This window comes from Laccaria bicolor, genomic scaffold (genome assembly GCF_000143565.1).
Source record: "Laccaria bicolor S238N-H82 LACBIscaffold_5 genomic scaffold, whole genome shotgun sequence".
Lineage (NCBI taxonomy): Eukaryota > Fungi > Basidiomycota > Agaricomycetes > Agaricales > Hydnangiaceae > Laccaria > Laccaria bicolor.
The window spans coordinates 933,752-958,908 of NW_001889876.1; the positions used below are offsets into that span (position 1 = coordinate 933,752).

At 48.1% G+C, this 25,157-nt stretch overlaps 11 protein-coding genes across 11 annotated transcripts; 4 read left to right on the forward strand and 7 right to left on the reverse strand.

The window, feature by feature from the left end:
• Positions 1 to 2,214: 2,214 nt before the first annotated feature.
• On the reverse strand, positions 2,215 to 5,456 carry LACBIDRAFT_313776 (uncharacterized protein; the record flags this gene model as incomplete). Its single annotated transcript, XM_001877738.1, has 16 exons — positions 2,215 to 2,324; positions 2,378 to 2,444; positions 2,500 to 2,673; positions 2,725 to 2,856; positions 2,904 to 3,053; positions 3,109 to 3,237; positions 3,295 to 3,556; positions 3,607 to 3,752; positions 3,809 to 3,988; positions 4,039 to 4,212; positions 4,264 to 4,416; positions 4,485 to 4,703; positions 4,755 to 4,936; positions 4,988 to 5,054; positions 5,114 to 5,257; positions 5,313 to 5,456. The coding sequence occupies 16 exons, from the start codon at positions 5,454 to 5,456 to the stop codon at positions 2,215 to 2,217; spliced, it is 2,433 nt and encodes an 810-aa protein (XP_001877773.1).
• A 2,528-nt stretch (positions 5,457 to 7,984) lies between these two features.
• On the reverse strand, positions 7,985 to 9,561 carry LACBIDRAFT_313778 (uncharacterized protein; the record flags this gene model as incomplete). The annotated part of the gene is made up of 3 exons (XM_001877739.1): positions 7,985 to 8,020; positions 8,078 to 9,387; positions 9,444 to 9,561. The coding sequence occupies 3 exons, from the start codon at positions 9,559 to 9,561 to the stop codon at positions 7,985 to 7,987; spliced, it is 1,464 nt and encodes a 487-aa protein (XP_001877774.1).
• Positions 9,562 to 9,671: 110 nt separating this feature from the next.
• On the reverse strand, positions 9,672 to 10,574 carry LACBIDRAFT_313779 (uncharacterized protein; the record flags this gene model as incomplete). Its single annotated transcript, XM_001877740.1, has 1 exon — positions 9,672 to 10,574. The coding sequence occupies one exon, from the start codon at positions 10,572 to 10,574 to the stop codon at positions 9,672 to 9,674; it is 903 nt and encodes a 300-aa protein (XP_001877775.1).
• A 228-nt stretch (positions 10,575 to 10,802) lies between these two features.
• On the forward strand, positions 10,803 to 13,099 carry LACBIDRAFT_399488 (transcriptional regulatory protein; the record flags this gene model as incomplete). Its single annotated transcript, XM_001877382.1, has 8 exons — positions 10,803 to 11,103; positions 11,165 to 11,263; positions 11,314 to 11,403; positions 11,454 to 12,126; positions 12,261 to 12,393; positions 12,445 to 12,591; positions 12,641 to 12,821; positions 12,869 to 13,099. The coding sequence occupies 8 exons, from the start codon at positions 10,803 to 10,805 to the stop codon at positions 12,889 to 12,891; spliced, it is 1,647 nt and encodes a 548-aa protein (XP_001877417.1). The 3' UTR covers positions 12,892 to 13,099.
• Positions 13,100 to 13,106: 7 nt separating this feature from the next.
• LACBIDRAFT_189176 (uncharacterized protein) lies at positions 13,107 to 14,092 on the reverse strand. Its single transcript, XM_001877741.1, has 6 exons — positions 13,980 to 14,092; positions 13,838 to 13,927; positions 13,748 to 13,778; positions 13,653 to 13,695; positions 13,529 to 13,599; positions 13,107 to 13,474 (listed from the first exon to the last, which is right to left on the reverse strand). Exons 1-6 carry the CDS (start codon positions 14,022 to 14,024, stop codon positions 13,260 to 13,262), a joined length of 495 nt encoding a protein of 164 aa, XP_001877776.1. The 5' UTR covers positions 14,025 to 14,092; the 3' UTR covers positions 13,107 to 13,259.
• Positions 14,093 to 14,195: 103 nt separating this feature from the next.
• Positions 14,196 to 14,420, forward strand: LACBIDRAFT_313782 (uncharacterized protein; the record flags this gene model as incomplete). The annotated part of the gene is made up of 1 exon (XM_001877383.1): positions 14,196 to 14,420. One exon carries the CDS (start codon positions 14,196 to 14,198, stop codon positions 14,418 to 14,420), a length of 225 nt encoding a protein of 74 aa, XP_001877418.1.
• Positions 14,421 to 14,540: 120 nt separating this feature from the next.
• On the reverse strand, positions 14,541 to 17,150 carry LACBIDRAFT_313783 (uncharacterized protein; the record flags this gene model as incomplete). Its single annotated transcript, XM_001877742.1, has 11 exons — positions 14,541 to 14,563; positions 14,617 to 14,809; positions 14,859 to 14,892; positions 14,941 to 15,056; positions 15,110 to 15,163; positions 15,216 to 15,638; positions 15,685 to 16,394; positions 16,446 to 16,550; positions 16,599 to 16,911; positions 16,965 to 17,003; positions 17,052 to 17,150. 11 exons carry the CDS (start codon positions 17,148 to 17,150, stop codon positions 14,541 to 14,543), a joined length of 2,109 nt encoding a protein of 702 aa, XP_001877777.1.
• A 169-nt stretch (positions 17,151 to 17,319) lies between these two features.
• On the reverse strand, positions 17,320 to 18,377 carry LACBIDRAFT_313784 (uncharacterized protein; the record flags this gene model as incomplete). The annotated part of the gene is made up of 5 exons (XM_001877743.1): positions 17,320 to 17,435; positions 17,497 to 17,503; positions 17,562 to 17,652; positions 17,705 to 17,792; positions 17,846 to 18,377. 5 exons carry the CDS (start codon positions 18,375 to 18,377, stop codon positions 17,320 to 17,322), a joined length of 834 nt encoding a protein of 277 aa, XP_001877778.1.
• A 222-nt stretch (positions 18,378 to 18,599) lies between these two features.
• Positions 18,600 to 21,803, reverse strand: LACBIDRAFT_313785 (uncharacterized protein; the record flags this gene model as incomplete). Its single annotated transcript, XM_001877744.1, has 12 exons — positions 18,600 to 19,076; positions 19,129 to 19,557; positions 19,605 to 20,129; positions 20,183 to 20,429; positions 20,483 to 20,543; positions 20,599 to 20,658; positions 20,713 to 20,986; positions 21,046 to 21,117; positions 21,179 to 21,408; positions 21,462 to 21,548; positions 21,604 to 21,700; positions 21,753 to 21,803. 12 exons carry the CDS (start codon positions 21,801 to 21,803, stop codon positions 18,600 to 18,602), a joined length of 2,610 nt encoding a protein of 869 aa, XP_001877779.1.
• Positions 21,804 to 21,937: 134 nt separating this feature from the next.
• On the forward strand, positions 21,938 to 23,423 carry LACBIDRAFT_189088 (uncharacterized protein; the record flags this gene model as incomplete). The annotated part of the gene is made up of 6 exons (XM_001877384.1): positions 21,938 to 22,069; positions 22,121 to 22,546; positions 22,597 to 22,697; positions 22,754 to 22,854; positions 22,909 to 23,059; positions 23,111 to 23,423. 6 exons carry the CDS (start codon positions 21,938 to 21,940, stop codon positions 23,346 to 23,348), a joined length of 1,149 nt encoding a protein of 382 aa, XP_001877419.1. The 3' UTR covers positions 23,349 to 23,423.
• A 90-nt stretch (positions 23,424 to 23,513) lies between these two features.
• LACBIDRAFT_313787 (asparaginase) lies at positions 23,514 to 25,150 on the forward strand (the record flags this gene model as incomplete). The annotated part of the gene is made up of 11 exons (XM_001877385.1): positions 23,514 to 23,602; positions 23,660 to 23,766; positions 23,828 to 23,926; positions 23,983 to 24,064; positions 24,116 to 24,349; positions 24,413 to 24,452; positions 24,505 to 24,586; positions 24,635 to 24,766; positions 24,819 to 24,893; positions 24,946 to 25,019; positions 25,070 to 25,150. 11 exons carry the CDS (start codon positions 23,514 to 23,516, stop codon positions 25,148 to 25,150), a joined length of 1,095 nt encoding a protein of 364 aa, XP_001877420.1.
• Positions 25,151 to 25,157: the final 7 nt, after the last annotated feature.

Below are 25,157 nucleotides of genomic sequence, written 5' to 3' on the forward strand. Positions count from 1 at the left end.
CGTTCCTCGTAATTCCGAAGTTTCTCATCATAAGTCGCGTTGAGTTCATTGGCTTTTTGGGAAACCTTCTCTTGAATCATGTCATCCATCTTTCAAAGACACATTGATATGGTTTGTGAAGCGAGAGGAGAAGAGGTCTCGCCTTCTGCTCCAACTGCTCCACTTTTATTTCCAGCTTCTTCTTGGAAGTCTCGACAGATGCAAATCCGTCTACTTGTTTCTTCAGTTCGAGGTTTTCACTACGCAGGCGCTGAAGCTCTGCTTCGTGTTCAATGGCTTCGGCAACCTTGACCGCCTGATCCTACAGAGAAGAAATATTGAAGAGAGACGCGAAAAGCGAACAGAAAGTAATCCATACTACTGCTGTTTCAAGGAGGGGGTACGGATCAGGTACTTCGGCGAGAACTTTATACACATGCAGGAAGGCATTGTCAGACGTTTTTGAACGTTTAGTTATGTTATCAATTTCTGTCTGGTAAGCTGTGTGATGCCGCCCAAAAGTCAGAAACAGTTGAGATGAAGGTCCTTGAAGGACGCCTGAACCTTTGAGGAGGGCCTTGAAAGCATTCAGCTTCTCGTCGTCCTGGAGCTTCTTGAATTCTTTGGTAACAATAAGCACGCGTATTGGGTGGGTCTCTCAAGTCTGAACCTTTGGTTTTGTCTGCTAGGGCTTTTCTTCCGAGAAGGCTCTCCTTCTGGTTGTCGACTAGTTCAATGCCCTGCGCATCCAGTTTCGTCTGGAGTTCAGTCAAGTTGATATCTGCAAATGAATGATAAACAAGGTTGGCAAATACCAGGACTATAAACTAACCTCGCCATGTGGCAAGAGCAACTGAGAAATTCGTATCCTCCGAAGCCATTTGGTAGGAGGAGAGGGTAACAGCTGTGAAGCAGTGCACGTGACGCCAGCGACATTGATTTCTTTGACTTTTTTCAACTTTCTTGTTGCTCGACTCGATGAATTTGTCTCTGCTCAAGCGCGCTTATTCAACAGCGCGTCCCTTCGTTCCCCCCTCTCAGCTGTATAATTCTGCAACTAGGGGGTCAGACAGGCCACACCAACAACGACGGAGGACCAAGCCCCCCCCAACTTCCCCCACCTTTTATACCGCTCGTCCGGACTTCTACGATGCCGTATTGGGCTTGGAGAAAGCTCTTGGGGACGCAGGCAATGCACTTCGAAGCGTACAACTTCTTCCGCTTCCAGCCTTCGCCCGTGCAAGCCTCCCACCTCTTCAGCCTGTTTGGAAGACACCTGAGCAGATGACGGATAATTTCAAAACTCACATGACAACAACGCGCTATCGTAAAGTTACAAAAATTCTCAATCAACTGAACGACTACCACCGAATCGCGAACACGGCTGGCAATAGCGACCTTGCGGGTGCCATTCACAACATCCTTAAAATGTTTGAGAGTCGAAACAAGGACGCCTATTTGGCAAGGGGAAAGAGAAAGAAGGTGACTCTGGACGAATACGGTCGATCCTACACTGTTGGCAAGCGGAAAACCAGCTCTGCTCGAGTATGGATGATCCCTATACAGCAGCCATCATCCATCCCGGAATCGTCTGGAGATGCATCCGAATCTTCGCCAGTCACCGCATCCGAGTCTTCGCCAGTCACCACATCTGAATCTTCTCCAGCCACCACATCCGAATCTTCACCAGTCACTACAACTACCATCCTTGTGAACAACCTTCCTATGAACGAATACTTCCCGCTGCCCATAGACCGCGAACGAATTACTCGACCGCTACAAGTTGCGGGGATGCTTGGGAAATATAATGTGTTTTCTCTAGTTCGTGGTGGTGGAACAACGGGCCAGTCAGGTGCGCTGGCTCATGGAATTGCAAAGGGTATTGTGGCACACGAACCCGACCTTGAGACTATGTTCAGAAGAAGTAAGTTTCTTCTCCGTCTTTCTACCAAACACTTTTGACTTCGATTGCAGCCAAACTTACGAGACGCGATCCACGCATGGTGGAGCGGAAGAAAACGGGTCTCGCGAAAGCACGCAAGAGGGTCTGTTTTTTTCTCTTTTGCTACAACGACTCCCTTCTGACAACGACTACAGTACACCTGGGTCAAGCGGTAGTGGCTTATTCTCACACGCGCTGCAACCAATGCATATTATTCTACTAATGAAAATAAAAAGATATAAACTGATATAAACTGAAACGGTGAGGTATAGAATGCAATGATAAAGTAAGTATCACTGAAAAAAGAAACTTTGCACATCGGACTGCGCAAATGGAATGTTACAAGCAGGACACTTTCGCTGTCGGGTTGAAATGCGTGCATCTACACAAGGCTTACAAAAAGCTGAACATCTTCTCAGTGCCTGACGGTGACAGCAACAATGCGGCGGCACTCACTGTGCAAACATTTTGTGATGATGACGCTCCGGAAATTTTGGCAGCACGTCGTGCATAGAACAAGTTTCTGGATGGATAGCTATTAAATTCTGGAGCCAGAAGCAATCAGAGAGGCCACCCACTCGGTAATCTTCTCCATTCTCCGACTCCGAGCGCTTGATGCTCGCGTCTGCCACCGCTTCTTTCCTCTGCCGCTCTAACTCTTTCTTTGACCGGGTGTATTCCTCCTCTACGATGCGGAGCTCGGATCGCTTCTGAATCAATGACTTTTCCCGCTCAGAAACCAAGGAGAAAAACTGTGCCTGGGGTAAACAGAGCTGCACTTATAGAGACTCGATGGAACGCACCTCTTGCGCTTTCTTCCTCTCGGCTTCGGCCAAGCTCCTGCACTCGAAAGTTTCCTTTTCCAGCTGTTCAACCCTGGAATTTAGAACGTCCACTGTTTTCTTCAGTAATACGTTCTCTTTCTCCATTACGCCCTGCGAAGGGGTCAAGTCGCGGCTAGAAGAATAATCAATGAGCTCACCGCCTGTGCTCTCATACTTTTCTCCGCATCAGTAAAGCGATCCACAGCCTTCCCCTGCTTTTCTATCGTCCTTGAGAGATTTTTCCGTTCCGTTTCTATCGCCTCCTTGTCCCGCATAGCGGCAAAAAACTTGTTGTCGGATTTCGCTTTCTGCCAAGGAAAAGGTGAATTATAACCAGCTATGAGTCAGTCCGTTATTACACACCTCAACTGAACTCCTTGACAGACGGTCCTCTAGACTGGAGAGGTCAAATACCTTATTTTTGACTTGTCGATCCAAAGCCTCCCATGCAGTTGATAACTTCTCCAATTCAGCGAACAAAGACTTTTCCGACTTGAAAGGGCTTGTTAGCATATACAATCCCGTCATAGGCAACGAAAAGAATTATACCTCAGTATGGTAAACCTCAACAAGCCTCAACCTCTCTAGCTCAGCCTCCTTCTTGCTCAGTTCCTCTACCAATTTTGAGACGTCTAGAGGGAGTGCAGAACGATCCCCATAGACCCTCCTGTATTTCTCCAGCTGTGACGTCGTTTCCGAAAGCTTTTCAACCATATCTGCATGTGCCCGTATATACTGCGAAATGTCTGGGTGGTCAGCTTGGTAAGCAGAAAGGGCTCGCTCGAGCGCCGTCGCCCGTGCTTCCGCTTGCCTAAACAAGTACATCAGATGAGCGCCGAAGTCCAGAAATTCAACACATACAACTTTTGGTCCCTGAGTGTCTCAATGAATTGGCGATCCGCCACATTACCACCAAGGAAAAAGAGCATCACGTCCTCTATTCCCGTATTTGCCGCAAGGTGCGCTTTCGTCCTAGACAACTCAGATTGAAGAACGAGAATACGCTCCTAAAGAACGAAAGGCATTAACTTCAAAGCATGAGGATGACGTGAATGGAACCTGCCGAACGCGAATCAACCAAAGTTTTTAACTCTTGTAGAGAGGCCAGTTTGACACTATCTTTGTGCTTCCGTTCATTCAGCTCAGCGGCCTGTTGTTCACGCTGCTCACGCAACCTCGCGTTCTCGTTATCTCGCTTTGCAAGCATTGCTTTCACCTCCTGCTGAACCTGCGTCGAAGAAGCCTACCATGGGGTAAGGTTTTTTAAGTCACCCAGGCAATTGCAAAACAAACCAAGATGCCCTCTTCCCATTCCCTACGCGATTCCAGCAGCTGGTAACGATCTGAAGAAAGCTTTCCGATTTCGGCATCCTTCTTTGAGATATCCGCTTCTAGCATGGAAGCATGGTCAAGTAGAACCTTATAGTAAGGACTTTCGGTGATGTGTTCAAGTGAAGGAGATTTCAACTGGTCACAAATGTGAGACGGAATGAAGCATCAAATGTAAATTAACCGTGCCTCCAACTGTAGAATAGTTTTTTCGTCCCGAAGAATGGCGGTCTCTCTTTCCAATTCGATGATCTTATTTTCTCGACTTTTCAGCAAATCTTGAAGCGCTTCCAGTTCAGAAACGTCGTGCATATGTTGCTTGAGTGATGGTTGCGGAACGACCTGAATGGAGATTAGAATAGATTGGGATTAAATTATCAAGACTCCCACCAGTGAACCGAACCACTCACTGCAGGAGAGGACGGCTTTCGCTGTGTATCCTCTTTCTCCCCATTACTAGCCCCCTTCTCTGGTGGCGCACGAGCCTCGAGAGCCACGACTGTTCCGCTGAGCGATCTTTCGAAACGGTTCTCTGCAGCTATTAGCGCATCATGATAACTATCCCTTTGAGTCGCGCAATCTTGAAGCTCGAGGCGCATTAGATTTATTTGTGACCGCAAAGACACACACTTCAAAACTGTGTCAGTAGATGACAATTACACCCCAATCTATATGAATACCTCTGTTTGTGCCTTCTGGCATCCAACAAATGCATCGCCTTGTAGAGCCTGCGACCACGAATCTCCGCCTAGTTGTACAAATTTTGTAACGAGAGCTTGCGTAGCATTAACAGTGTCACCCAGTGCGGTTGCAAGCTCTGGGATGTTGTCGTCTTCAATATGGATGCTGAGGTCAAATATGCCTGATATATCAACATTCAGCCTCCTGTGAAGATGACAAAGGGTTATTATACCTTTCGCGTCAATATTGACTTGAGGTAGGTCATTAGGTTTGATCAGCAGTCGAATAGCCTCGACCAACTAAGAACGCGACAACGAGAGTAAGGTATATCATAGGCACAGGTGCATAGCCAACGAACCTGAGCCCAGCAAGCAGACATTGCAGCCAACCCTGCTTCACAGGTGTTCTTGCGTCGTTCGAGCTCGTCTATGCGAAGCTGATTCCGTTCATTCTCCCGTGAATAGTGTTTCATTCTACGATAGATAGCTTCCTTCCTGAATAGCTAAGACATTATTCTGTGAGTAATCAACCTTTCGGGCCTCGAAAGCGAACGCTACCTCAAGATTGTCCCCAGGACCAGGTTCATCTTGCTCTGCGGCAACACCATTCACATGCGGACTGCCGTTCGAACCTGTTAGTATACGTTTCTTTGCGACAGATGTATCAATATCGTCAGTAAGAGGCCTTTTTCTGGATTCCATAGAGCGATATAGGGCGGTGGGGACGTCGAGAATGTGGACAACAACGAACGACTCGACTCGGAGTTAACGCTGAAGGGGAAATCTTAAACTCCGACGATCGGATTACCAATTTCTCAACATGACTGTTATGAACTGTTTATCCCACTGCTCTCCAACTTCGCTCCCCTCAATTACTTATATTTTGAGCCTGTACGCGATTTCTCTTTGGTCGAGCTCCAGAATTTCGCAATCGGCCGCACGGCCGTCGCCGATCTGGGTTTCTACGCAAGCCAAGTCCAGTCCCTGCAAAAGGGTTAGAAGTGGTATGTAAACATGAGCAATGATTGAAGTCACCTTGCGAAGGACAGTCATAGGCTGATCTGTAAATGCCAAATGTCAGCGATTTTTATCGGTCGTGTTCTCTGTAACTTACGCCAGATCCCTGTCTTGTAAACAATACCTTGGGCTGTAGTGGCACGGAATGCTCGTAAAGTCTGCATGTCTGGTCGATCGTCGGCACTATTCTGAGCTACCACAACCAAATACCCGTCTCCAGGATCTCCTACACCTTCACCCCCTCCATGGCCCATCGGAAGGAAAGCTTGGTTCGTGAATGGATGGCGCTCAAGCACTGTCAAATCTACCGTCCCATCGGCAGAGATATCTTCAAGGGGTTTACAACGATAGACTGATATACCGGACGTTGCACCAGAACCCTGCGGATAATTTGCATCTAGCAGAGATAGTTTGTGGAACTTAGTCGCCGTGCCCCCGTTGGCCGAGGTTACCTTTATTCCTTTTGGAACAGCGGCGTGGTCCTCGTATGCTTGCACAACTTGCCCAAACGCTGCAAATGCCTCTGGAGTCAATGGAAGAACAGGAACCGTGACGACTTTTGCAGCTGCTGAAAGTATGGTCGTTCTGCTGGAAACCTCGGATGTCAATTCTGCCGGGATATTGGTGTGCGGGTTCCTTGCTATTCTGCGACCAATGATCCGGATCCTCTTGATGCCACCGTCAGGGTGTATGGTGACCTTGACATGTGTGTACATTCGTCCATCCACATTCTCAAGTTGAAAGTAGTGTTGCCTATGCGACCCAAGTTTTATTCTGGATAAAACTGGCGTCCACGACAGTTCCTCATCCTTCTGAGTTGACCAGTCGACTTCGTTTTCGGCAAACAAAGCGCCCATTTCGCAACTTTCGGGATAGTTACCCTTAAAGTGAGCAGTGTCGATCTCAACTTGCTCGAGGACACCGGGTGTTCCGCTAAAACAGCATGAGTTTCGATCGACGTTCGGATCACCGCGGCATACAGCTTGATAATGACCCAGTCTTTGTGCCCCTTCTCTCTGCTACGCTTCGTTTCCCAGCCATCTCCCATATTCACGCCACGACCAGGTAACAGAAGATTGCTTCCAACACCGAAATGTTGGTCCGAAACATAAACAACCCGGCCACCAGAGAACACATGGGCGAGGTCGAATGCGGAGGAGATATCACTTAGGTAGACGGGAGACACATGCCCGTACACGCGGAAGCGAGCCTGATTCACGTCCACTCGTAAGAAAGAAGGTGTCAAGAAAAGTGTGGAACACCTTACAATACCACCGTCAGGATACATATTTAGTTTGACGAAATTAACAGAAGCTGAGGCTGGGACCTTGAACAAGTGCCGAGAATTGGGCCCAAGGTCTACCCTGGGAAGGACTTCTTTCCACTGATAGCCGAGAGTGAAATGGATTTCATGAGACGGCTCAAACTCAGCTCACTCTAAAATCGTCTACACGAGGAACTTCGGAGGGCAATGCGTTCAGGATTTCAATGGAAACCTGGGGTGCTTCATTTCCTATGAAGAGAAATGTTAGCTACATATTGTGAGGACAATTCTCATACCGTTAAAGTTTGAAGTGTCCACGTCGAAACCGACCACAGTGCCCGACGTTCCAAGCTGTAGGATGCACCTACCGAATCCGATGACAAATCACATTTTGCGTATCGTTGAATATTGAATCAGCTGAAAGGCATACCAATCATACGATGGATTGTGTCGTCGTGTTTCCCATCCACTGAAAAGTGCCCCGTTTGGCCCAAATTGGCCCTTCATACTCGGGGCGGGCTGCGAGAGTTTAGAAGCCTAGCTCAAACTGAGCCCAACATACCTCAACCAGTAACAGATGGTAAGCCTCTGCAAAGAACTCGTCGGACACAGAGATAATCCTTGCACCCAGTGATACGCTGGAGAGTTCTGAGCATCGCCTCTGTGACTAGTTCGACCAAATCTTCGAGGAGGAAAAGCGTACCAGTTGTATCTGAAAACTTCTCCAGGAATCTGTCCAAAGGAATTCTTTCCAAAGACATTGTAGTTGTAGAGAAAAGAACGGGCACGCGGCTGGGCCTAACGACTCACTCCGAACTCGGGTTCCGCAACAGCTGATCATTTATGTATGTAAGTATGCCAAATGTACAAAGGACTCTTTATCCGGCCGGTTATCTTATCAACGTGCATCAAGTCCTTACGCGTGCACTTTTACAAGTGAAAGTGTGCTTCAAGCCAAACGGGGGCTTGGAAGTCGAAGATACTCCTACGTCAAATTAAATAATCTTAGATGATGTAAGGTTGTTGGGGCAGCGTAACGTACCAGACGACCATTCCTCTGCAAGTCGTGCAACCGGCTGTGATCTTCCGTATGGTCAGTAGAGAGTTCGCACTCCAACCATTTGAACCCTCGGAAATGACTAGCATGCCCCAATCGGGACCCCACCATATCCGCAAAAGCTCCGTCTCTTGCTACCAGACGATTGTTGAGGAGGACAAGCTTTTCTAGGTAGGGAAGTAGGCAGCAAAAGGGCTTCTTGAAGAGAGTGAAGGAAAGCAATGACGAATACGACAGAATCACGAGGATGTCGTCTATCACAAATGGTTCCTTTGTCCAGTCCCCGAGGTCGTCAATAACCAGTTCTTCTAGCGATTGAAGGCAGGGATGGAGTACACAAATAAGAAAACAAGTACTTGATATGCCTGCATTATAGACTTCGAGCCGACGAAGGTGGCAACTAGATCTTTCGAGAAAACAACTGAAGGTGCCTTGAGGCCAGCGGGCCATGTCGTTGAAGTGAACAGCGAACTGAAATAGTTGAGGTAGACTCAAATGCTCCAAGAATGTGGAAAGATAGTTGTGACTGATGTTAACGACCAAAGATTTAAGCATGACGTGAACCACCGATTGGAAAAGAACGGCGCCGTTATGGGTATCAATGGTATATGAACACTTCCCAAGATTTGGGCACATGCAGAGGATTCGAATTGATGCTTCAACGGAGACAGAGTCAAGGGTCAAAGAGGTCAGCTGTATCCATGGAACAGGAGAAGAGTGGTCTCCAGAAAGAGAACGATCTGGAATGTGAGAGACATGGATATGCAAAAGGCGGGGAACGACTTTGAGACCCATAAGAGCATCAACTTCAGCCGATTGTATCTTGAAGGTCTCCAACATAGGGGTGGACTCTAGAATCGGTAGACGTGCGTTTCTTGAGAGGTGTAACCGAATACTGTACCACCTGGAGGCGTGTTGGCTGAAAACGCGTAATACTTCCTCCGCAACAAAGCAATTGGCGTCAGATCCGTTTTGCTGGTACAGGGATAGCAACAGAGGTAGATGTCCCGAACGGGCAATCCATGTCCTCACAAAGTCAGGAGGTGGATATGAACTCCCCATAGAAACAAAAACTGGTAAAGATACCCAAAGATATGGGAGGTCGATGGATATTTGCCTCCATAGTTTGCAGACTCGGCAAAGAAGAAGTGGCGCCTCCCCTGGAGTGAGACGGACGTTCGAATCCCAAGCGTCGCCGGATAGAACGTTGACGTTTGGAAGGCAATGAACAAATATTTCTTCCCAAAGTTCAATAGGCAATGGATGCATAGGAGTGAGATGTAAATTGTTTGAAACTTTGGACAAAGGGTGATCTGTATAAAAACAAAGATTTTAAAAACGACGTACATACTTAGGAGATGTCTTAGTCTGTTTTGTCCTACTCCGAGGGCCGGATGATCTTCGGCTGACAAATCAGGCGGACGACGTCTAATTTGGGAAGCAGGCGCCGCGCTGACTGGTTTGCACATGGTTCGCAACAGTTTAGAACAGTTTGCAACCCCATCTTGTTCATCAGTAACAAGAAATATGGCACCAACCCGTTACGACGTTGCGGGTCAACGAGTGTCCTATCAGTGTATCACATGCGCGCTATAACTGTCCGTTGTTTTCCCCATGGATCCAGCCATATTTCTGTGTGGCGAAAGAGGCCGGTGCTAAGAACAACCTGTTCAACTTTTTCGGCTTGTTCGCGGCCGACTTCAAGCGCCACTAAAGCATTTGGGCTTAGCACGCCCTTGCGACACAAGAACCGCGCAATCGCGTGATAGAACTCCAGCCCTGTCGGACCCCCGAAAAGGGCTTTAGGGTCTTCATAATCTGACACGGAACGGGGTAGGTTAATGTACTCTTCCCATGGTATGTATGGCGGATTGGAAGTTATGACGTCAAAAGGGAGGGCAGTCCGCAAACCGCCGACCGGGAAATGGTCGGCGAGAAAGTTGGCAAAGGTGGCTTTAAAGGTATTCTGAGGGCTTATTGCGCTTGCATTTTGTGGAATGCCACAAAGAGCTGCATTGTCGGTCGCTAAGCGCATAGCGTGCGGGGAAATATCAACACCACAAGCATGCACACTTCCAGGTGGCCAAAGATGGCACAAAAGGAGGGGTATGCATCCCGAGCCTGTGCCGAGATCGAGAAGAGAGATGGGATTTTGTGCGGCGGGCGATAAGGACTCTGCAAGGTTAAGAACCCAATGCTCAGTTTCCGGGCGAGGTATCAAGACTGGGGGACGGGTGAGGAGATTGAGTGGGCCAAAAGGTTGAGAACCTGTCGCCAAAGTCAAAAATGATAAGAGTAGGGTCATATGATATGTACCCAAGATGTATTGGAGGGGCTCGCCGAGCGCTCGACGAGCGACCATGTCTTCGAGCGACAAGTTTGTATGTCCACGGGAGATTGCATGATTCATCCATCTGAGTTCTTGGGATGCCTGATTCCTACCCAATGAAATGGCAAGACGCGCAAGCAAACGAGAGTTCATGGAAGAAGATGGGAAAGTAAACTGAACTAGATTGAACTGTCGGAAGCGAGCCAGTTTGTATCAGCTTGTCAATGTCACCAAATAAATGGCATTAGGTGATAACTCTTACAACCTGGAAATTCTCTCTGTCCTCGGTCCGTTCGCTGTCCTGCTTTTGCCTTGGGCTACTCCCGTTGTAGCAGCGGCTTTTTGCAGCCTTGCCTTGGGCCACATTTATTATCTGGCACCATGTCCGCCGTATACACTCTTGCTTCTCGACCACCCAGGCCACTCGTACCGCCGTCCTACGTCAATCCAGCCCAGATGCAAAATGCCCAGGCTGGTCCCTCAACCGCTCCATCTGGACCCAAGAAAAAATCATCACCCACTCTAGCTACGGTAAAGCGCAAGCGCACAGATACTCCAGAGGGCAATTCGCCAGGCTCGCCTTCCCCCCAACCACAGCGCAAGGGGAGAGAGGGTCCCAAGAAAAAGAAAGCTAATCGCGCTTGTTTTCACTGCCAGAAAGCACATCTCACATGCGACGACTGTTCGTCCTTGATTACTTTGCTGTCGGCTATTTATTTAATTGATGCACCTTTTATTTCCAGCACGTCCTTGTCAACGCTGTGTGAAACGGGGCCTGGCTTCTAATTGCACTGAAGGCCATCGTAAGAAGGCAAAATATCTGCTCGATGAAGAAGAGTTGGGTATGTTGTTACTTTGGTCAGGTTCTCCGATCTCATCACGTGCGAACCAGAACAACTAAAACGAAGCAAGTCCTCGGCGCCTGAAATTCAGGGCAACGTGAGTGCCGCCAACACAGCCGACCCACCGTCAGTCCCAATAGGTACGGTTTTCCTGCCACTTGTCGATCATAACTGATATCGGATGAAACAGCTGAGCCATTTCCTCAGAACGACTCGCTCTTAACTGCGTCCTTCGACCCCAATTTTTCGTTTGGGTCGGAGGCTGCCAACCGCGAATATTCCATCCTATCTGCAATCTTGGGCAATCCAAGTCCACCAGAGTCTGCCTCTACTCCACCACCGCCACCGCCACCGCCACAAAGTTATGCAACTTGGACCTCAGATGCGATTGATTTCATAGGCTCTCCTCGACTAGGCACCGCGACTAGTTCATACACCTCACCATATGGCGAATCCATGCAAGCTGACACAACCTTATCAACGTCACCAGGAAATGCGCATTATCTCACATATCCTTATCCCCAAAGCCAAAGATCAGAAGATTTGGTGGATATGTCATACGCCTCGCAATATTCCTCAGCAGGGCAAGGTCAACCATGTCTTCCTGCAAACTCTAGGCCACGGTCACCACCTACCGTCTTCCTCCATAATCCGTCATCAAAAGACCAAGGATCCCGTGGATTGCTGTCGCCACCTCCATCCAATGGTTCCCCAAGCTCAACATCCTCAGCACCCTCTGGTATTGCTGAGATTGTGCGACCACAGTCGTGTGGTTCACAGCTACAGAGCATCAACGACCGTGTATTGACGCCTTATGACTATACAGAGGGCTATCACTTCCTCATGAAGCACCTGCCCACTCGGTACGTGTCATTAGGATGTTGTCATGTGACAAGAGTACCTGCGGGACTCTAGCTCTGATGTCTTATTTCTGCTCTGTTCCTCCTCACTTTCCTTGTCTGCGTGACACCTTATACGCCTTCCTTCTGATTTGAAGGTTCGAGAAGAATGACATTCTTCGAATTGTGCGAGCTTTAGCAATATTTCGACCATCGCTCATAGCATTACAAATGCCACTGTCGTTGGACGACGAAGTTTTTGTCGAGAAATGCTTCCAACGGTCGTTAGTGGTGAGCCATACGTAGAGTGTACTGATATCTTCGCTGAATAGTCAAGTGTAGGAGCTGGATAAGTTAATGTCATTCAGTGGGACCCCGACTGTCGTTTGGCGTCGCACTGGAGAAATTTGCCTCGTGGCCCCTGAATTTTGCATGCTCACTGAGTGGCCTATGGAGGACCTGGTTCACCAGAAAAAGTATATTTATGAGGTGCGTTCATGGCTTGGTCTTCTCCGACAGCCAAGCTGAGATCCTACAGCTGTTCGAAAATCAATCTGTGGTGGAATATTGGGAGAACTTTGCTTCTCACGCCTTTGAAAACACGACGCAATCCGTTTATTCGCATTGTGTTTTGCTCAAACCTTCAGGCGCACCCGTACCTTCCACATTTTGCTTCTCAATTCGAAGAGATCTGTTTGATCTACCTAGCATTGTTATCGGTCAGTTTTCATGTCACCGTTCTCGTTCCCTGCTTAGTCCTTGACAGGCCAATGGTTACCACTTCTATGAATCGGAACAGGACGTATTTTACACCCGCTTTAATAGTGTCAGCTTGTCCATTCCTCTGCATTTCGATTTTTTTTATTCTATTCATACATTGAGTTTATGCATCTGCAATTTTCCTTCATTCCCTTGCAGCTTTTTTTATTCAGTCAAAATCTGTTAGAAGCCAAATGTATAGAACGATGTACTTACCGCCAGCATATATACCTAACTTCCATATTAACTCATAGATAGCATTTCCAGAAGAGAATCCAGTCAACGTGTCCGTGACTTCATTACAATTGCAGAATCTGCATAAGGAGAAGTAAAAAGGAAGTGAATCCCATATGATAGGTAAAAGCTACAAATCTATCCGAAGCCTCCTTGCCTACAAATTAGACGTTTTCTTGGATAGAGGCATATTCACTTTCAACACCTGGCTCAAGGAGTGACGCATGACCGAGGACAAGAACACTTGAGGCGCCGATGAGCCAGAAGAAGGTGCTAAATGGACCAGCTAGCCAGAACATTGGAATGCCAATGACGAAGAGACCAGTATAAAGGTGCTTCTGTGTGACGACGTGCTCGCCAAACTGGGTCGCTTCGGGAGCTGCATACCAGGTTCATATGTGCGAAGGTCAACAGGACGACATGAGAAACATACCGAACTTGTTAATGGCAGCGAAGCCTAGCACAAGGAAGGCAAGGGAGATGAGAAGGAGGGGATTTGTCAGGCTGAATGGCAAAACGTCAATAGGATCCTGAAGTGATGACGGGGCACGGCGTACACGGCGTATACTCCAAGAAGAGCGACTATGAGCCCATAGTTTCCTGATCACCAAAAATTATTCATCTTTCAAAAGGCATTGAGGTCTATAGCTACCTGAAAAATAACGGGTATTGTAAGATATCCGCTGTCCAAAAAAAACCACCAGTTAGTGTATTGCAAAGTCTTATAAATGTCAGTACCAACCGACGTAGCCTGATTGAAATCAGCGGGTCTTGAGATGCGTTGATAATCGAAAAATTCGGTTGGGGGCCTGATGCCAGAGAGGCGAGTTTCCTGGATAAGTGTTATTGTCAACAACATTTGACTGAGCGACCAGCAGACGGACCCTTAAAGACTTGATAGTGTCTGTGGCTCGGAGGAGAAGATCCATTAGAGTGGCGGTATTGGTGGTTAGGGAAGGAGGGAGCTGGACGCTGATCGTCAATACTTATGTATTTTTCGCCTTCAATGTTGTACCGCAGCCGCAGCCTAACCGCCTTGTTGCCTGGCTTTGTTTGTCAGTCCTCGCTGGGGCCAAACAATCCCTCCCTCCTCATTCACCATGATTCGCAGAAACCCAACTCTGATTCCAATGAACGACCTTGATGTCCAGGACATTCGAGATATGGTTGCTAAGCAAAGGGCCGACCAGCAGCTCATGCAGAAAATGAAATGGCTTGTTGAGAGTCCAGAAATTCTTAAAGAAGACTACGATCTCATAACTGAACTGAGCAAAGACAAAGCCAGAAGATTGGGGCTTGACCCGGGTACGACCCCCTCCTCATAGGTGGCTTTTTACCGTAACCAAAGCACAACCATAGATTCCGCAAAGAGCTAAAAGCATCATACATCTATCCCGACCCCTTCGTTTCCTCCCCACTCCTAGTACCTCCGGTCTCTCCATGCACTACTGAAACCGATTGCGGAATTCTTTGAGATCTCGATTAGCCGGGATGGTCGCTGTAATAAAGGAACGCAAATACCTTCGAGATCTTTCAAATCACATAGATTAGCTAGATCTGGGCGGTGCATGTACAAACACGTCGTCCTCAAGCTGTCCCATAATGCGGTCGAAACGACTCCACGCCTGTCGTTCATACTCGTGCTATCTTGCACACCGTCACTGTCCTGAAGAACCAACGCATCCAGTATATGTTGCGCGGCCTCTTCGTATCGCTGCGACGTATAAGCGAATGCAGAGGAAGTTATTACCAGGAACTCTTACCCGCAAGTTAATGCACGATATTCCCAAGTTAAAGCTGGCGGGATATCAGTGAATGAACCCAAAATTGTGTGGGATCCCTCACCGAGCACGGATGTAACCTGGATTGAGCTCAAGCGCTCGATAATAATATTGGAGCGCTTCCTCCGCGCGGCCGCTATTCGCCATAGTTGCCCCAACCCGGTTGTAAAGAAGCCAATCCTGTTAAGAGTCTCAGTGGAAGATGGAAGAGCTATAGAATTTTTAGGCAATACCTCTGGCCGAACAGCCAACGCCGTTCGGAAACAATCTTGAGCCTTTTCATATTCCTGTAATCATCGTGATATGAGGCGTCAGTTGACGCAAACAATGTTTGCATACCTCGTTGGTGTTCAATAAAACAGCAAGGGCAATCTGTATATCTGCATCAATATTCCCACTCAAATCACTTCTAGCCATAGTGATCAAGCATTGTATCAAGCGCGAAAAGCGTTCTCCGATAGTCGCGTTGGCCGGTTCTGCGACCTGCGATTGAAACTTCTGAACGGCATCACGGTAATTTTCGTTTTTATCCACCCATTCCTGTATAGCGTCATAGGTCCCCTGACGGTTGTTGTCATTGGTGTACGAAATGGCTAACGCGAGCCAAGATGGAAGATGGGATGGATCAAGCTCAACGGCACGCTGGAGAGCTTGGAGAGCTTTTTGCTCTCGTTCATTTTCCTGTTGCTTAACGCCCAGCTCATACCACACGGATGCGTTACTTGGGTCGCGTTGTACGGCAGCTTCCAATTCAAGAACGCTCTAAAAACATAAGCCACAGAATAGAGTTGGTTCACGCAGATCCTACCTCAAGAACAGACTGGGTCTCTGCGTGCATTAGATGGTGGCGTGTTCTCGAAGAATCGCCAAGGAGATAAGGGTTGTTGCTCTGGAAATGGTACTTGGATATGGGTTTGATCCCTGAGGAGGTCGCTTCAAAATGATCCCAGTCATTTTGTAGCTTATCCCAGGCCAACGTCTCCGCAGTGGGTCCAATATCTGCATTGGTAGTCGGTTGGTGCAGTGTGTTCCAATAATGTGTAAACTCGGCGTTTTCTTGACGGAAGTACGCATCATTAACATCTTCACCACTGTCCTGCTTGTCGTCTGTTTGCCTTTGCGCCTCAGCCAATGCAGCTAGATCACGAACAGCAGAGCCAGCAAAGTTCGAAATCGGTGCATGGGCTGATCCCGAATTTAATACGGTAGGTTCCGTAGCCCTGCCCTTTCCCTTGAGGTCCACTTGAGAAGTCTGCCCATTGTTTTCCACCATTTGGTTCCCATCTACGACAACCTCTCCGTCACGGAGCTGCTTCATCAAGCCTAAGAACTGGCTTTTTTGGAATTTGGGATTTTGCTCGTTCTTAATATTCTCTAACAGCATGCCGGCAGTTCGAGCCAAATCATCCTGCTCTCGAGGCGTCTGCTGATATATTTCTTGCTTTTGTTCAATTTCCATCGTCGAAGAAGTCTCCAAGGATAGCACTTGAGCATTGAATTCCCGATCCCAGGAGATCCCTACGGAAAACTTCAATAAATAGCGTCATGATCCTGAAAGGAGAGGCGCACTTTTGTTGGAAATGACAGGCTGCTGTTGCATATGTAGTGCAGGAGCGTACGCCGGGGTTTGATTCATACGAAACTGTGTGAGTCCTAAATTCCATTGCACACCAGCTACCTGGCGGTGAGCAAATGACATCCAATGGCGCCTGAGTTACATACGTTGTTGTATTATCGCAGTGTCCCCTCTATAGTGTAAATCTTGCTTAGCCTCTTCGATGTTATTGTGTACAAGATGTTGGGAAGTGGGCGAAAGTATCTGCTGGTGTTGGGAGAAATCAGCAGCCCACGCGGCCAAGTTTCTTTGTTGTGGCAAAGGCTGCGTCATAGGCATCTGAGTCATGGGTAATGCAGCGCGTAACGCGTGTACATTGTATGGCGTTTCCGCTGAGAATTCAGAAGCCGAAGAGGCGTTGGAGAAAAACCTGGCCGCGTCTTCGGCTGGCGCAACGCCAGCTTGCTGAGATCGAAAGACCTGTGCCAAAAAAAATTGAGCATCGGAAGGTCTTGATCGAGAAGGTGACTGACATCCCGCGATGAACTAGCCCGACCTGCACCAAAGTTATCCTGTCCTCGAAGGTCAGAGACGTAGGTGAATGTAAACTATTGCCTTGCCTGTTGAAGACCTCTGTCCTGATCAAATCGTTTGGAGAGTCCCTGAAGGGGGTTGGAGGGTCCACACTCGGCGCCTCCTATGAGCATAGGTAGAGCCATGGTTGATAAGTAGAAAGGTCGCAAATTCGAATGTAAAAGGGTTTTGGGGGGTACTCAATTACCGAAACCCGTTCGCACGTGATATGACAATAATTAACGACACGGTTCCTCGAGCTCAACATACATATAATCTGCGCGTCTGCCTATAGTACACAAAAAAAGAAAAACTCTACTGCTGCTGCTGTTGCACAGGTTGATCCCTGCTTGGGCCATTTAGTAGTTGGTTTTCGTCGCTTGCAAACTTGGGATTCGATGCCCTACATTCTGCACCACCATCGGAACGCACTGAGAATATTCGTATTGGTCAGAGAGGGTAAAATATGAGATACGAAGAGTCCAAACTGACAATGTCGCTAGAGAGGGTCAATGACGTTAGCCAAGCTCGGCATCTAAGCTGGTCAGAAATCTTACATTGAGAGCGTCGAGACGACTGAATGTCTTTTTACATCCTTGACACACGTTTGATTGCGATGACTTGGCGGTATGGAGAGCTTGGTGTCGTCTGCAAATGGAGATGAGAGATCGCTCCTTTACCTTGGGTATCCCGCACTCACTTGCAATCGTGCTGTCGTGCGAAACCCTTCTTACACCCCGGCCAGTCGCAGACGTATGGCCTTTCTTCCGTGTGAGACCGTAAATGCCCTGAAAAAGTCAATAAAATATTGATTAATTTAAGCAAAAGAGGCCAGACAGACCTCTCAAGTTGAAACGGCGTGTAAACGTGCTCCCACAGCCAGGAACCGGGCAGACAAAATGTGCTTCGTTTCTTCGGCGACTAGCACTCGCCAGCTGAGTGGCAGACGTAGTGACCTGCTGTTTCTCGACTTGAAGTATAGGAGGAAGTCGCGGAACGCCACTCGCAGATGGGTAATGGTTGGCTCCCGCCCCGCTCTGAATGGGGGAATCGACAGAAGGTGATGGAGGCACAGAGAGCTGCTGAGCACGATTATAGAGCTCTGCAGCGTTTGGTGCGTAGAAGGGATCTCGCTTGGGACTTGTATGATCGAGGATCATGGTGGAGGAAGCTGGAATTGGAGTGTGTGGGGCTGGAGGGGTATACGACATGGGATGTTGTGCATAAGAGTAATCGCGGGGAGGCCCATCTGGATGAGTGGCGGGGCCTTCTGTTGGAACGCCTTGTGGTATTGGAACACCTTGTGGTATTGGGCCAGCAACTGCGGCGTATATGTGATCAAAGTGCTGTCGTGGCAGAGAGTCTGCGGACATGAGGCAACGAGTAGGCTATTATAAACGACGAGTAGAGCAAGAGTAGACGATGTCGACGAGAGGATGATCGTTTGAGCAGTTTGAGCCGACCTCGAGCAACACGGAGGTATTCCAGTTCAAGTGAGGCTGTGCAAAGATGGGACTTTAGCGCCTAATCAGCACAGCAAAAAAAGCCTATCAATTATAGTAGTATTTTACATATTTACATGCTATTCGTCACTACTAATCAAATATGTGTGCGTCAAGCAGTCTTCGTCGTCGCATAAGTTCCGTCTCAGAGATCGTTTGTCCCGTCAACCTCGGCGTCGATGCCTTGTCTGGCGTCTGCGTCCTTGTACCATGTTCCGTCTTGCTCTGCAATTCCCATGGTGTAGCATTCACCACTAACGTTGCTTCCGACCCAGATGAATCCTCCTTTGACGACAAAAACATCCCAGAGCCTGAAGGAGAAGCTTCGGGCGACCCTCGGCGTGACTGATCATGATACCTCTTCGGCACAAACGTGATCCCAGAATCATCAGTCTCCGTTTCTGACGTTAGAGGACTGTGCCCAATTGTCTTGGTCGACGATTTCGGTAATGATAGGTTCTTTGGGGCGGGTCGGTCTGTGCTCTCACGAGTCGTCGTCGCTTGAACGCCGCTTTGATTCCCATACCTATTGAATGCGTCGTCAATCCAGTCGGCCACTTCCTCGATAACCTGCTTCGCATCAGACCCTCGATTCGCTGGAAAAACTTCAACGAGAACTTACAGCCTTTGCCTCGCTCATCAGAGTTGGCATTTGGAGATATCCATGGCTCCAATCCGAGAAAAGAACCATTTGGACCCAGTCCGACTCACTCTCACTCGCGAGCTTTTCCCGCTCCCTTTTCGCTTCTGCAGACGCCTTGGTCTCCAGCAGCGACTCTGCGTTACTCATTCGAAGACTCTCGCCAAACCGTGCGCTTTTTCCCGACAAAGCCAAATCCAGTTCAATCTTCCGGGCACGCTTGGCCTCCCTCACTCGTCCTGCAAAGATCACGGTGTCATCCACAAAAGGGTCTTTTTCTCCGCATTGCATTAGAAGCGGCGGGAATTGTGCCAGCAGACGTGCTGGGGCAAGGATCGGAGAGATATGATAATCAGTAGCAAAATCAGGATTCCGATGTGGCCCGATATACAGGATCGCCATAGCCCGCATCTGTTGACAATTAATTCGATTGCCCATCTCAAAACGGAGTGACCCACCATACTGGGAGAAACGATGCGATCCTGAAAATATCCTGTTCTGCTGGTCATCGTCAATCGTGTACCAATAGGTTCCTTGGGTGTGCCGTTAGAGGAGTGAGGCGTTTTCCCGCCCATCGCAAGAGTAGCTTTTGTATTAGCTTCCTCAACGGCTATAGAAAGTTCTTGTTGCTGTCTTTCAAGTGCCGACTCGCTGCGCGGGACATTGGCACCACCGTAGGGATACTTGTACAAAACGCGAGCTTGAATAGGTCGGTCCTCTTCCTTGTATTGGCGGAAATCGTCCTCGTCTTCGCTTTCAGCGTCAGCAAGCACGCCTTCATCGCCAACACCGTTGGTTGAAAGGGGGTCATGAGTGAGAATTTTTGAAGGACCTTTCGAGGAAGACGACGAAATTTTTGAATGGCTAGATCCACCCTCGCCGCCACTTGCAAGATCCCGGAGAGTGTCCTTCCAGCTTGACCTCCTCTTGATGCGCCTTCGAGTTGAATTAGGTTTTTTGTCTCTTACCATGCTAAGGGGACTCTGCATTGATGAATCTCCACTTTTCTGCTTACTATCAAACGTTGAACACTCACGATGTGTTTGAGGTGATCCTTCTGTTCTGCCAGCTCCTTTATACCAGGGAGGTTCCCAGACGATTGCTCGGATCTCAAAACTTGCAAATTGTCTGCAGTCATCCAAGAGGTGAAATTAAAATCGAGTGCGGCATAATTAAGGACAATGGCGGTTGGGAGCGGCAAAAAAATTGGATGGTGAGAAGCTGAAGTTTGCTCTTTAAGCTCCAATGCCTTAAGTACAACATTCAATGCCAGCGTGCCTCCGCTAACATGAGCAAATATTAAACCAGTCTTGAATGAAAAAACCGTATGACGTACGCTGAATCCCCAGACAGAATTACGCGGAGCTTTTTTCCTGACATTCCAAGGAGTGACCCACCTTCAAATAATGAAGCGTTATCAAAGAGTAGAACAAGAAATGGGGGGATGCTGACATGATTCCACAAGGACTCTATATGTATCAAACGCTTCATCTTGTGCGAATGGATAAGGATCTAGCGTGTACCCGTGTAAGTGAGAGAGATATGTTTTATCATAAGATGACCAACATTCTGGCGCTTTCCCATAATCTATTGATACCACTGGTCGACCGCTTGTGACTGCCCACATCCTGAGTCGTTCTTCATGATGTTCAGGGCTCATTGCCACAAAACCTCCGCCAGGGAAATCAAGAATTAATTCGGTGGCCTTGCATAATTGCCATTCAGGAGGTGCGAAGAATAAGTAAGCAGTTATAGGGCGGTCATAAGACGATGACTTCGGGCGGGGAAGCAAGATCTTTCGCCTGACACTTATGCGTGGCAAGTATGATACCAGGCGAATCTAAATAACGGGATGCTATCGTCAGCAGCTCAATGGACAGCTTGATGAAAGATTCGCACATAAGGGTTTGTAGTCTTTTCCCAAGTGGTTCTTAGCATCTCAACAGTTGGTACCGCACGGAATCTTCGAAGCTTGGAAAAAAATGCAAAATTAGCGACGATAAATTAGCCTTGGGATAAAAATTTAGAAAACCTTTTCATCAGCTTCTTGTGCATATAGGATGTAGTAGAAAGAAAATATAATTGATGATATATCCCTCAACCATTTGGGACGGATGGACATAGCAGTGGCGAATCCGGCATCAAGTCCAGTAGCAATCCATGTGGCACGATAATATGATGGCGAGTACTTCACGTCTCTCTTAACGCAATTCCGACACACGAAAGATGATGGGCTTACTAGTCGTGCGAGCGGCTCCGGTGCTGTCGTTTGTTGAGTATTGGCATCATGCAAATCCTAACACAGACTTACTCACCGCTCACACCCAAAATCTTATCAAAATTTCGGATTGTGTATACTGCAGTAAGTGTACTCAGAACAATCTGCCATGGGGTGAAGCGTTCTGTTCAGATGTCTATCAGAAGCCGAAACACGGCAGTTGGAATGATGTTAATCACGCAAAGTTTTGTTGAACCTGGGAAGCCAAAGAATGCGTGGAGGGCCCGAGTTACCACGAACAATCCTCCATAGCCAAAAGATAATAACGAGAAAAACCTAGCAGACATTAGGAAAAGATGTTGTCTGAGATGTGTGGTATGAAGCAAACCTGAGTACGCTTCCATGAAGGGTTTGGGCGACCGACAAGATGGTCGATCATTGTTTATTATGTTGATGTGAGGCTGGTGCAGGAGCAGACCTCCGAGAAGAGGGGTATATGTAGATGCAGTGACAGCTTCCATGTGATTGAGGAAAGACAGTTAGCCCTAACCCCATTGGCAGTAATTTTTGAAGATGGCCCTCATTTCAATCCGCACTTCAGATGACAAGATCGAAATCATCAACCAGCTGTTATTGCCCCATGTTACAGAGTTTGTTCAGATTGATACTATAGAACAAGCCCACGATGCGATCAAGACAATGAAGGTCCGTCTGCTCCTCACTCGCATGGCTCTGCTCTTCTGACTTACTGTTGAGATTCGCGGCGCACCAGCGATAGCTTCACTGGCAGCGCTGTCGTTTTCCCAGTATCTGTCCCGCGCATTGCAAGCGTCTCCATTGCCAGAATATTTTGCGTCGCCAGAGGCTTTGAAGAATAACCTTGAGCCAGTTCTTGCCTATCTCTTCACTGCACGACCGACCGCTGTGAATCTAGGCGCAGCCACACGTCGTTTGACTACGACACTCAATCAATCCATCGCCCAGGGAAAGACTACTCGCTCGATTGCCCAGGATCTCATCGATGAAGGCAAAGCCATCGCCGATGAAGATGTAGGCAGAAACAAGGCCATGTCGAAGTGGGGTGGGGACTGGTTATTTGATCGAGTAAAAGCAGGAGGCGGATCAGCAGAAAAGGGCCTGAATGTCCTTACCGTTTGTAACACCGGGTCTCTCGCAACCTCGGTAAGCTGGCCCTCCTCCTCCCATCTCATGTCGTTGACGCGCCGTCACAGGGATATGGGACGGCCCTTGGTCTGATTACCTATCTACATGAGACGGGAAAGCTTGAAAAAGCCTACTATACCCAAACAGCTCCTTACCACCAAGGATCACGGCCAGTTTATTCCCTTGAAAGCTAGCTTTTCATTGGTTGTTGAACGTGCACTTTAGACTCACAGCGCTAGAGTTAAAGACGCTCAACATCCCATCCGTCATGATTTGCGATACCATGGTAGGATCATTATTCCAACACTTTAACATCCACGCTGTTGGTGCGTCACCTCCCGCTCGGAAATTTATCCTTCCTCGTTGACTGCACACATCAGTTGTTGGTGCCGACAGAATAGCAAAGAATGGGGACACTGCCAATAAGATCGGAACCTACAACGCTGCCGTTATCGCTGCGCGCCACAATATACCCTTTATAGTGGTTGCGCCTATTAGCACAGTAGATCTAGCTGTCGAAAGTGGTTTGGAGTGAGTAACTGTTCACAATACTCTGCAACCTGATTGACGTCCCATGTTCAGTATCCCAATCGAGCAGCGACCACCAATTGAGGCCTGCCTAGTTCGGGGTATACTTTACCCCAACGATGGCAACAGCAAGCAGGCCCAAGTGATGATTACCCCGTCTGGATTGGACGGGATATATAATCCCAGTTTCGATGTGACACCAGCTGGATTGATCACGGCGATAGTGACAGAGAAGGGCGTCGCTGTGAAAGGTGAAGGAGAAAATATCTTTGATTTGACCCCGGTGGTCTGACAAGATGGACTCCAATAAATACTTCAAGTTAGATGTATGACCAGTAGATGTTGAAAAAGCCCCTGTGTTGATCCCAGTATGGTGTTTAGGCTTTCTGATTCATCAGCTTCGCAGTGTATTGACCCCCGTTCCACCGCATTCCTTGCAACGTGGACCTTTGGAGAGATGTCTGACAACGTCTACATAGCCGTCCATGGCGGCGCAGGCTTTCACGAACGAAAGTATGAGAAAGAAATCAAGCATGCGTTGCAAAGGTAAGTTCTGGGTAAGTTTAGTCATGGTCAGTGGATGTAGCTAATAGGGAGCAACAGGGCATGCAATGTCGCGTTATCGAACTTGGGATCGAAACATTCTTCTGCGTTGACAATGGTCGAAGATGCGATATCATCCTTGGAGGATGACGAGCATCTCAACGCAGGTTCGACGACTTTTCAAATTTCGACGTTGCTACTTTGATAAGATATCTCGACAACGCACAGGATATGGATCGAATCTTACGCTTGATGGAACTGTTGAATGCGATGCCGCCATCATGTCGGGAAAGTCAGGTTGCTTCGGAAGCGTTGGTGCTGTAGCTGGTAAGGGGGAATTGTGTGGCTACCAGCCTCCCCTGACCACGACTGTCCGCTTGAAGGGGTCAAGAACCCAATCCGCTTAGCGAGAGCCGTCCTCGATCATTCTTCTATCCCTTCGCCTATTGGTCGTATCCCACCTCTGTAGGTGGGATTCCAACGAGAATTCTCGTACCCAATCCTCATATTCGTTAGGACCTTGGTTTCCGAAGGAGCGAGACAGTTTGCTCTTTCGCAGCCATCAAGCGCTCACTTGGTATCTCGGGAATCGCTTGTTTCCCCGCAGGCGGAAGAGCGTTGGAGGGTCTGGAAATGTCGTTTTGCTTCTTCCGACCCATCTTCTCTTTCCGGGAATCTGAACGATATTCAGGATACGGTGGGCGCCGTTGCTTGGCACGAGTCGGATGGTATGGCTGCGGGAGTATCTAGGTAAGGTTATCTCAGAATCCTCCCCTCTTTCTCTCACTGATTTATCTTCCTTTTGTATTACAGTGGTGGGCTCCTTCTCAAATACCCTGGCAGGATTGGTGAGGTAAGTTGTTAATGAACAACCTCTTTTCACGAACGTCACACGAGGTTGGAAGGCAGCCGTGTTTGGGGCTGGGTGCTGGGCCCAGGAAGCTTCGGATGTCGAGCAAGGCATGGAGATGGCTTGCAGCATATCTGGTGGGTACTGCCTGTCCACACGACTTCCTATTCCTCAAATCATATCAGGTACGGGCGAGTACATTATCAGAGCGATGCTTGCACGGAGATTAGGCGAAGCCTTTGAAAAGGGTGCAGGGAATTCTGATGGTGACGACCCACATGAAGTTCTCCATGGAGTATTGAACGATCAATTCTGGAGTATGCCCCCAAAAATTTGATTCACGCGAATGGCATTGAAAGCATGTCACAGACATGCGTCGAGGACGTGGGGAACCAGACCCAAGCGTAGGGGTTCTGCTTCTAACAAGGGAAAACGATGGTCGTGGCAAGTCGATATCATCATCCTCAGAGTAATTATATTCTGAATGTTTCTATAGCGAGGTTGTGGTGTGCCTTCACGACGCCCACCATGGCAATTGCGTATGTATCTTCTAAGAATCCCAAAGCAAAGGTATTTTGCCCTACAAATATTCACACTTTGGTTATTTTATTTTCCTCAAGGCAATCATCCTACGTCGCCCACAAAACATTACGTTAGGAGACGACAAACCGTGCATATATATCACCGGAATATCTTTGTGATTCTTTT

Excerpts from the sequence above, each read along its gene's own strand:
- LACBIDRAFT_189176 (XM_001877741.1), bottom strand. The coding sequence starts at position 14,024 with ATGGATCTTCTCCTCCGAGCCACAGACACTATCAAGTCTTTAAGG. Across the intron at positions 13,600-13,652 it reads CTTCTTGGAGTATACGCCGT|CCTGACAAATCCCCTCCTTC; the intron begins GTACGCCGTGCC and ends TTTGCCATTCAG. Across the intron at positions 13,475-13,528 it reads CGCTGCCATTAACAAGTTCG|CTCCCGAAGCGACCCAGTTT; the intron begins GTATGTTTCTCA and ends CCTGGTATGCAG.